The sequence below is a fragment of the Tupaia chinensis genome, unplaced genomic scaffold (assembly GCF_000334495.1).
Source record: "Tupaia chinensis unplaced genomic scaffold, TupChi_1.0 Scaffold000140_1, whole genome shotgun sequence".
Taxonomy (NCBI): domain Eukaryota; kingdom Metazoa; phylum Chordata; class Mammalia; order Scandentia; family Tupaiidae; genus Tupaia; species Tupaia belangeri.
Genome location: NW_006159610.1, coordinates 7,929,389 through 7,940,129, shown reverse-complemented (window position 1 = coordinate 7,940,129; position 10,741 = coordinate 7,929,389). Strand labels below are relative to the sequence as shown.

Genomic DNA, 10,741 nt, shown 5'->3' with positions numbered 1-10,741 from the left:
CGGGACTTGGACTGTGGTCAGTCATGGGGGAGTGTAGCACCTTTAACCACCTGCTGGCTCCAGAAGTAAATAATCCTTTTTAAAAAAATTATTTATTTAATTTTATTAATTATTATTTTTAAAATTTTCTGTAGGGCACATGCACTCACCAGGGAGAGACGGAGAGAGAGAGGGAAAGTAAGAATGCAAGCTGCCAGGCAGGACCCCAACGACAGTCAGCCATGGAATCAACAAGAGAAAGACATCAGGGAGCCATCCACGTGTCGTGGTCAATGTGCTGGATCCCACATGGCCGACTGAGTAGTCTGAGTCTCGGACCTGCAGCTTGAAAAACATGCCAGGTATGTGTGCATGCATGCCCCAAATCCTGAGGGGCGAGTGGAGGAGGCGGACTGCGGCATGACCATCCCTCCTGGAGGGTGCTATCTCACTTCCCTCCTCTCTCTCTCTGTTTTCTCTGCTCAAGGCATGTGCCCTCTGCCAAAGAAAGAAAGAAGGATGGAAAAAGACATGGCAGAGAGAAACGGGCGTGAGTCCTGAAAAAGCACCTCAGAACAGGTTTCCAAGCAGCTAACAGGGTGGGTCCTGTAGCGTAGAGGCGAAGGAGCCAATCCCACATGGCTGACAGTCGTTTGAATGCCAGACCTGGTGGCTTGAAAAACATACCAAGTGCGTGTATGTGTGCCCAAAATCTTGACAGGGTGGAGAAACCGAGACGGGACTGTGGTGTAAGAATGGCCCACTACGGGGTGCTTTCCTCCCTCTCTCTCTGTCTTTCTCTGGCAAGTGCACACACCCTTGGTTATAAAAAAAAACCCAAAAAACCCAGCAAATAGTTAACAGACACATGAAAAAGTACCCAGCCTCATGAGTAAGCAGGGAAGCGCAGATGAAAACCACTGCCGAGGGGATGCAGCGCAGCGCAACCACTTAGCCCCGGGGGTTTAGATTATCTAGAGCTGTAAGACTGTGTGGTTCTGCTTCTGGGTGTTACCCAACGGGGCTGTGTGCTCACAGGCGTGAAGAAACTGACACCGGAAGGTCCCACACCTGAAGCTTTCCTAGTGCCCCGAACTAAAGACAGCTCAGATGCCCGTCACCGAGAGAACCGAGGACAGCCTGAGGTGTGTTCATTCAAAGGAGCAGCGTACAGATAGAATGGGTTACAGCTGTATGCCACAGTCTGTGAAACTCATGAACTCGAAGACTTTATGATTCTACTTTTGTAAAGTACAAAACCACAGTTCTCAGGGAGGAGGGCTTAGGTAACAACAGGATGAAGAAAAGCAGGGAGTGGTTACCGTCAAGGTCATGTCGTGCTCTCTGGGGGCGAAGGAGGTGCAGTAGTTGGTGGGCATGAAGGGGAGCTGGGGAGAGAGAGCAGCCGGCAATGTTCCTTCTCAGCCTGACTGTGGTGTTTGCTCAGGTGTTGCCTTTGTGATAAATTGCTGTGCGCTTTTCTTTAGGTGTGCTAATGTGTCCCAATAAAAAAGATTCTTTTTCTTTTATAAAAATTTTTGCCATAGGGGATGTGTGTTCACCAGAGAGAGAGAAGGAAAGTGAGAAGTCACCCCCCACCCCCAGGAAGGTGAGTATGCTGCAATCCCTTCTCCTTCATTCTTCTCCTGGGATTCTGGGTGCGCATGTGTGCTCACACACACACACACACACACACACACACACACGATGCCCGGCATGAGTTTCAAGCCCCTGGTCTGGGACTTGAACCGCCATCAGCCATGTGGGAGTCCAGTGATGTAACCACTATGCCACCTGCTGGCCCAAGATACCAGGTTTTAATCCCTGGAAACTGGAAATGCAAAAAGGGTCTTCATAGCCTGGACTTAAAGATCTTAAGGTGGGACTGTTATCTTGGACCAGCTTGGCAGGTCCTAAATCAATCATGTGTGTCCTTTTAAGAGGGAGTTTTGACCCCATGCATGAAGGAAAAGGTGACGTGAAAACAGGTGGAGGGATGAGGCCACAAGTCAACGGTTGCTGACATCACCAGGAGCTGAATGAGGGAAGGGGCAGATTCTTCTCTGGTGTCTCCAAAAGGAACTGCCCTGCTGACACCTCAATTTCAGCCCAGTGATACTGATTCCAGACTCATGTCCTCCAGAACTGTAAGAGAGGCAATTTCCATTGTTTTAAACCCGCCAATTGTGGTAACTTGTTACAGTAACCACAGAAAACTCATACACACAGTTATATACCTTCAAGAGAACTCCTAACTTGGACCAGTAGATGGTGGAATGGTTATGTTGCTGGCCTCCCACAGAGTCGACCACAGTGAGTCCAGGACCCAGTGGCTTAAACTCATGCCAGGTGCGTGTGGGTGCATGCCCAAAATCCTGAGAGAAGAATGGAAGAAAAGGGATTGTGGCCACCCCACCCCCCGCAGGGGTGATCTCTTGTTTTCTCTCTGTCTCTTTCTCTCCAGTGAGTGTACATGCCCTATCACAAAAATCTCTCCCTTAAAAAAAAAATGAACTCATTACTAGTGAGGTTGAAGCATTGAGCCAAGTTCTGCTTCTAGAAGAAAGGGACAAGTGCCCCTAGGTGGAGGAAGGGATGCAGTGGTAATAAGGCCCCTGGAGTAGCAAGACCCTAATCCGATTTGCCCACATTGAGCAGCCACTTGGTAAACAGCACTGCATTTATGAGGGAGGGAAAAGGCAGACATAAATGCAGAAAAGTGACAGGAACAGTGCACTTTTCTGAATGTTCCAAGCTCAGATTTCAAGCCGCTAGCTTACTTTGTCTGGTTGAATGAAGTTCCTGTTAGCGTTGATGCTGGTTTGTTGCTAAGGTTCACTTAGGATCTTAGAAGGTGCTAAGTAGTCATTCATGTAGTCATTCACAGTCAGCAAACACCCTGGAGATTTAGAGCTTCCGGACTCTGCTAACCTCAGACTCAACCTCCGACTAGGGCAGATCTTCCGGTTCGTCTACGCAGCCCCTATGCATAGATCAGCTGGGGTGCACCCTCATACAGCTGTCCCGGCCCTCCCTCTCAATCTTCCAACTGAGAACTAGGGTAGGGAGCTCTAACTCTGTATTTTTAACAATTTCACTAGCCTCCTCTCATTCTCGAGCGGATCTGATGGGGATTTCTAGACAGGGCACTCACTTTCTGAGATCTCACCCACCACTTTCACTTTTCAGATCCCATCTTTGCTGCCTTTTAAAACACATGCTGGGCCAGCAGGTGGCGTGCTGGTTAAGAGTGCTGGATTCCCACATGGCAAGGTGTGGTTTGAGTCCCAGACCTGGCAGCTTGCTTTCTCACTTTCCATCTCTCTCTCTCACTCTGTCCCTTCAGGCCAAATTAAAATAAATTAATTAAATAAAATAAATTAAATAATTCTTTTTTAAAAAAGAAAACACATGCAAAGCTGAGCATCAACGGAGGAGACGGGTAAAGAAAAAGAAAACGCTACCGATCAGCATGATGACCAAGTTAGCCGCGCCGTATTTCTCTATCTCGTGAATCCAGTGAGGGACCGATTCGAACGTGGAGTGCCGGGTCAGGTCGTAGGCTATGATGGCTGCGTGCGCACTGCGGTAGTAGCTCTGGGTGATGGTGCGGAAGCGCTCCTGGCCAGCGGTGTCCCACACCTGCATCTGGACACAGAAGAGAAGAGTCTGATGGGGAGTTCCCGCTCATTCACCTAAGTTCTCTCACAAAGTTGTCCAGGTTGGGACTAGCAGGTGGCATGGGTGTTAGACACTCCCGCATGGCCCACCAGGATTTGAATCCTGGTCCTGGTGGCTTGCTTTCCCACTTTCTCTCTCTCTCTCTCTATCTCTGGTCAAAGTAAAAAAAAATTAAAGTTAAAAAAAAAATGTTTTCCAGGTTGGGAGGTCAGCAGGTGGCATGGTGGTTAAAGGCACTTGGACTCCCACGTGGCTGACTGCGATTTGAGTCCTGGACCTGGTGGCTTGCTTTCTCGCTTTCCTCCTCTCTCTGTCTCTGATCAAACTAGAAAATAATAATAATAAATAAATAAAGTTAAATACAATAATTATTTTAAAAAACATATTTTTCAGGTTGGGACCAGCAGACAGCATAATGGATTCATTGCTGAACTCCCATGTAGTCGACCATAGTTCAAATCCCAGACCCGGCAGTTTAAAACTCGTGTCAGGCATGTGTCCGTGTGTGTATGCCAAGGTCCTGAGAGAAGAATGGAGAAGGGACTGCGGTGTGGCCAACCCCGTTGAGGAGATGATTTCTCACTTTCTGTTTCTGTCTCTCCAGTGAGTGCACATACCCTATAGCAAAAAATCTCTCTTTAAAAAATAAAAGGGACCAGCAGTTAGCATAATGGCTATGTCGCTGGATTCCCATGTAGTCGACCGCGGTTTGAGTCCCAGACCCGGGGCTTAAAACTCATGCTGGGCATGTGTTCATGCGTGCCCAAGATCCCAAGAGGAGAACAGAGGAGAAGGGATCGCGGCGTGGCCATCCCCCCTGGGGATGATTTCTCGCTTTCTGTCTCTCTGTCTCTCTCTATCTGTCTGGCGAGCGTTTCAAATCTCCGCAGTAAGAGGTGCTTTTTAAAAGCATACTTTCAGGGGCCAGAAGGTTGCACCGTGGTTAGGACCCTGGACTCCCGCATGGGCAACTGCAGTGCAAGTTGTGGAGCTGGTGGTTTGCTTTCTCACTTTCCATCTCTCTCTGGGAGCCTATGTGCCCTATAGAAAATTAATTAAAAAGTAATAATAATAAATAAAATTAAAAAATTATTTACCACCCCCCCAAAAAGTTTCCAGGTCTCCCTGCTTGATAATTAGATTCAGTAGGTCTGGGGTGGGTCCAGGAACTCATTCTTTCAGGTGCTCTCTGGGTGATGTAGTCCTTTCAGGTCTGGGAACACCACCTAAGGACCTCTTCTGTTGGAGAGGTGGAGGAGTTCCTCCCCGCCCCCAGGAAGGGGGTTCCTTATGCTTTTTGACTTTTCACCTCAATCATTCCTTGATCTGGGACCAGCAGATGGAGTAATGGTTATGTTGCTGGACTCCCACGTATTCAACCAGGATTCGAGTCCTGGACCCGGTGGCTTAAACTCATGCTGGGCACACATGCGTGTGTGCCCAAAATCCCAAGAGGAGAATGGAGGAGAAGGGACTGTGGTGTGGCCATCCACCCTGGAAGGTGATTTCTCGCTTTCTGTCTTTCTTTCTCTGTCTCTCCATCAAGCTCATGTGCCATATGGCAAAAATTTCTCTCTCAAAAAAAAAAATAAATAAATAAAATAAATAAATCGTTCCTTAATCCAGAGTTTGGGATTTGTCCTTCAGCCTTTTGATTGATAAGAATATTCACAAAGGTGATGACATTGGCTAAAGTATTTTTTTCTAACTTTTTTTTTAATTGCCAGAGGACATATGTATTTGCCAGTGCAAGAGTGAAAGAGAGAAAGAGTAAGGACCCTTCCAAAAGGGCGCCACTGTCCTTTCTCCTGTTTCTCCCTTCCACTGGGATTTAGGGCATGCATGCACACATGCCTGGCAGTTTTTCATGCCACCAGGGCCAGGATTTGAACCTCGGTTGGATGTGGGATTGGCTCCCTATACACTATGTTTAACTGACACACTCTGAGACTGGCCCTGAACTATTTTGATTTTAAAGGACCATTCAAACAGGGCCCACAGGTGGCATAGCAGTTATGTTGCTGGACTCCCACATGGCCGACTGCAGTTTGAGTCCTGGACCCAGTGGCTTGAAAATCATGCTGGGCATGTGTGTGTGTGTGTGTGTGTGTGTGTGTGTGTGCCCAAGATCCCAGAGAGAGAATGTGAGAGTGGCCATCCCCCTAGGGGGTGATATTTCACTTTTCCTCCACGGTCTCTATTTCTCTTCCCCAGCAAGCACATGTGCCCTAAGGCAAAAACTCTAAAAAGAGGAAAAAAGCTTATTTCTTTCCTGCATAAGAGAGAGACACACAGGTTCCCAACAGGGTCTTGATTCCACAATCTACCCCTTGAACCACGGGCAGGTGTTCAGCGAAGTGTCCTAACATGAATGTAAACCTTCCCACGTGGCTCAGGCTCACAGAGTATTGCTTCATTGCTGAACCACCATCTGGTCCCCTATCATTCATCTCTTTGACTTTGCTTATGGTATTCATTAAATGTAGAGACGTCAACCTTTATATAGTTACATAGAAATGAATAACTGTGGGGCTGGCAGGTGGTGTGGTGGCTAAGGGTACTGGATTCCCACATGGCCGACTGTGGTTTGAGTCTTGGACCTGGCAGCTTGCTTTCTTGCTTCCCACCCCCCACTCTGTCCCTCTCTGGTCAAATTAAAAAATAAGGAAAGTTAAATAATTATTTTAAAAAATTATTTTATCTAACTTTATTTTTGTTTACTTATTTTAATTTGAACAGAGAGGGACAGAGCAAGAGAGAGAGAGAGGTAAAGTGAGAAAGTAAGCCACCCAATCTAGTACTTGAACCACAATCGGCCATGTGGGAGTCCAGCACCCTTAACAACCATGCCACTGGCTGACGCCAAGTTAAATAATTCTTTGAAAAAAAAGGAAATGAGGGACCAGCAGTTGGCATAATGGCTATGTCGCTGGACTCCCATGTAGTTGACCACGGCTCGAGTCCTGGAACCGGTGGCTTAAACTCACACCAGGTGCATGTGCGTGCATGCCCAAGATCCCGAGAAGAGAATGGAGGAGAAGGGATTGCGACATGGTCAACCCCCTGGGTAGTGATTTCTCGTTTTCTGTCTCTCTGTCTCTCTGTCTCTGTCTTTCTGGCAAATGCACGCGCCCTATAGCAAAAACCTCTCCAAGAAAAAAAAAGAAAGAAACAAGAAAAGAAAAGAAATGAATAAATTTAACCTTTATAGTTAGATTTAGCAATATTTCTCCTGTAACTTCTGGGTTTGTGTCTTACTTAAGACTAATTTCCTCATTCCACAGTGATAAAAATAAACACTCTCATGTTTTCTTCTAATACTTTTATGATTTCATGTTGGAAATCTTTTATTGCTCAGACATGTGTTTTGATGTTAGGAGCTCTGGCTAAGAGGTGGGGCCAACCCGGTGCCCTCTGACCTTGACTCTCTTGCCACTGATCTCGAGGGAGCGCACAGTGAAGTCCACCCCGATGGTATTCTGCTGCGTCTCGGTGTAGACCCCAGACTTGAAATGCTGCACCACACACGTCTTCCCCACGTTGGAATCACCGATGAGGATAATCTTGAACAAATAATCGAAGTTCTCGTCTGCTGCCCTGGCTGAGCTGGAGAGCTGCATAGCTCTTGCCACCTAGAACAGACCTAGGGAGAGAGGAGGGAATTCACCTGCTCTGCAGTAGCACCTGCCAGGTGCCTGGCACTGGGGTAAGGAAGGTCCGGTGTCCATGGTGCTCACATCTCGTGTAAGAAGATGCTAATGATGGGTCAGGGACAGGAGAGTTGGCCCCACAAGCCCACGTCTGCCCGAGGGCGTTGATGTTACCTTGGGAACACTCTCAGGGTGAAGAGTCTCTACTGCCATTCTCTGGTAGGCCAGAAGACAGTCCACACTCTCAGGTCACAGCTTCGATGAACTCCTAGTCCTGGGACCAGGTGTCCTTCGCTCTGTCACAGTGCTCAAGAGCAGGTGAGTGGCAGAGGAAATGCCCACGGCAGCGACTCACTTGCCATCAGTCAGCTGCAAGGGATGTTATATGGGGAGGAAGGTTCCCAGCTCTCAGAAGACTGACCACCAGCAACAAAGACTGACAAGATTTGACTGGGAAGTCAGTTTAGAGAAAAGGGATATGGCCATTTTTTTCTTCTGACTGGCGCCTAATCTTTATTGACCAGGGAATTAGAATTTTGTGACTATTCAAAACTAAAACTGTGGTTAGAATGTTATGGTATATTGGGGCTAACAGGTGGCATGGTAGTTAAGGCAACTGGACTCCCACATGGCTGACCACGATTCAAGTCCCCGGCCTGGCAGCTTGCTTTCTCACTTTCTGTTTCTCTCATTGTCTCTCTCTGGTCAACTTCCCAAAAAACAAAAACAAACAAACAAACACAATAGACAAATAATGACAACGAATAAAACTTAAATAAAGAATGTTATGGGACATATTGGGCCAGCCATGGTCTAGTGTATATGTAAACAGGATCCCATGTTGCTAATTGAGTTCAAATCCCAGATCTGGCAGTTTGAAAAACACAGGGGTGGGGACCAGCAGATGGTGCAATGGTTATGTCACCAAACTCCCATGTAGTCGACTGCTGTTCAAGTCCTGGACCCGGCGCATGTGCGCGTGTTACCACAATCCTGAGAGGAGACTAGTGGAGAAGGGATTATGGCGTGGCCATCCCTCCTGAGGGGGTGATTTCTTGCTTTCTGTCTCTCTGTCTCTCCGGCAAGCACACATACCCTACAGCAAGGAGGAATGGTCTCTCTCCCTCATTTTTTGAATCTTGCTATAGGACATGTGTGCTTACCAGAGAGAGAGAAAGAGGGAAAGTGAGAAAGCAAGCCAGCAAGTTCAAGACTCGAACCATGGTGGAATGTGGGACTAACTATCCTAACTACCACACCAGTGACCTGCTGGCCCTAAGGAAAACACTAATTAGTGCAGTCCTCTACCTGAAACTTTACTCCCACCTTCAGCCTCCCGACTTAAATATCCGCCTATGCTTAAATATGTTTGATCCCAAGGAGTTACTACTTCCGGAAATAAATCCTCTTTGTACCCAGAAGTCCTAACCTTGGTGGGGTTGAAGCCCATCTCCCTGGGGTTTTCATCTCTCAATCCCAGTTCATCTTTGCTTTTCAGAAAATGTCAACTCCTGTTCCACGTGGCAGCCCCTCAGACAGCAAAAACACAGGGGTGGGGACCAGCAGATGGTGCAATGGTTATGTCACCAAACTCCCATGTAGTCGACTGCTGTTCAAGTCCTGGACCCGGCGCATGTGCGCGTGTTACCACAATCCTGAGAGGAGACTAGTGGAGAAGGGATTATGGCGTGGCCATCCCTCCTGAGGGGGTGATTTCTTGCTTTCTGTCTCTCTGTCTCTCCGGCAAGCACACATACCCTACAGCAAGGAGGAATGGTCTCTCTCCCTCATTTTTTGAATCTTGCTATAGGACATGTGTGCTTACCAGAGAGAGAGAAAGAGGGAAAGTGAGAAAGCAAGCCAGCAAGTTCAAGACTCGAACCATGGTGGAATGTGGGACTAACTATCCTAACTACCACACCAGTGACCTGCTGGCCCTAAGGAAAACACTAATTAGTGCAGTCCTCTACCTGAAACTTTACTCCCACCTTCAGCCTCCCGACTTAAATATCCGCCTATGCTTAAATATGTTTGATCCCAAGGAGTTACTACTTCCGGAAATAAATCCTCTTTGTACCCAGAAGTCCTAACCTTGGTGGGGTTGAAGCCCATCTCCCTGGGGTTTTCATCTCTCAATCCCAGTTCATCTTTGCTTTTCAGAAAATGTCAACTCCTGTTCCACGTGGCAGCCCCTCAGACAGCAGAAGCAGCAAGCTTACCCCTCAAGGTGCACATCCCAGACCCTTTAACTGTTCTTCATACACACTGTGTCTGGTCTCCTCATCAAATATCTCATAAAAGTCAATGAAAGCCTATCCCATTTGGTGTTTAAATTTCATGTACTGCAAATTGCTCCTGTCTTAAGATGCTCTTCTTCATCTCTCCTGTTTTATTTGGTTTTCTCTAAAGGAATAGAAAAGGGCAAGCCTATCCAATCATGCAAATTAAAACGCACGCAAATATGCAATCTGTATGTAAAACTGCAGGGCTTTAAAGGGATACGGAAGGATCCCATACCTCTCCGGGATGCCTCTGAAATCACGTTCGGCTGAATAAGTGATCCAGCAGACAGAAAATCCAACTACTTCTTTTACCCCTCTGAGTTTTTCAACCAAAGAAAGCCATTCCACTTCCGGTGTCTTATCACAGTAACTCGAGCCGAAACCTTATTTTCAAGTCTTCCTCCATTCCCCTCCCCCTCCCACTCACCCCGAGTCCTCAGGGCTCCCACAAAAGCCCCCTTTACGTTGGCCTACACCCCCGAAGGAGTAACGAGCGGCTGTGTGCGTCCCAGACGACGCCCCTCCATCCCACGTCCCCACAGCCTCACCTTCCTGGTTCACCTGTTGCTCGCCCGTCCGGCTCCCTCACCTCTGCCAGCCAGCAGGTACGGTTTTCTCACTCCCGATCTCTTCGATCTCTTCGGAGGCCGGAGCCCCTTCTTCCTCCAGCCTCGCTGTGCGGTGGGACCTGTAGTTCTGGCCCCAGATGTCAGGTTTGGCGGCGGAGAAAGCGAAAGGAAAGCGCGATCCCTCCCACCTGCCCGGGTAGGCGCTGGCGCTGCGGCAGGGCACAGCCGGGCGCAGGGGCGCGGGCCAGCACCGGCAGCGCAGCACCTGCTAGGCCGCCCTGTTCCTTTCTCCTCCTCGCCTCTCCTGTGCATCCTTAGTCCTACATTTTCCCGTTTTCCCGGGGGTTGCTTGTTTGACTGAGTTGGGGTTTGTTGGATAAGAGGATATCAATTTAAAGGGCACGAATCTGGGTCTTAAGTTATTGAACCGTTTTGCAGACTTGAAGGGGAAAAAAAAAAACAAATAAAACAAACAAAAAAACAAATTAGACTCTCAAAATAGACCGCGGTTGGGACCAGCAGTTAGTGAGCGTAATGGCTATGTCGCAGAACTCCCATGTAGTCGACGGCGGTTCGCGTC

The 10,741-nt window shown here is 48.0% G+C and overlaps 1 protein-coding gene across 5 annotated transcripts in view; it reads right to left on the bottom strand.

Moving 5' to 3' along the window:
- RAB19 (RAB19, member RAS oncogene family) overlaps positions 1-10,389 on the bottom strand; it is a 12,422-nt gene extending 2,033 nt beyond the window's left edge. Inside the window, exons 1-3 of one of the 5 annotated variants that reach the window (XM_006145046.3) lie at positions 10,182-10,389; positions 7,080-7,303; positions 3,444-3,621 (exon numbers count right to left, since the gene is read on the bottom strand). In XM_006145046.3, the coding sequence (XP_006145108.1) occupies positions 3,444-3,621; positions 7,080-7,280 (379 nt within the window). In that variant the 5' untranslated portion in view covers positions 7,281-7,303; positions 10,182-10,389. Of the gene's footprint in view, positions 1-3,443; positions 3,628-7,079; positions 7,304-7,484; positions 8,232-10,140 lie in introns of those variants that run through there. The other 4 variants (XM_006145044.3, XM_006145043.3, XM_027770518.1 and 1 more) reach the window with 4 other exon arrangements.
- Between the last annotated feature and the right edge of the window lie 352 nt (positions 10,390-10,741).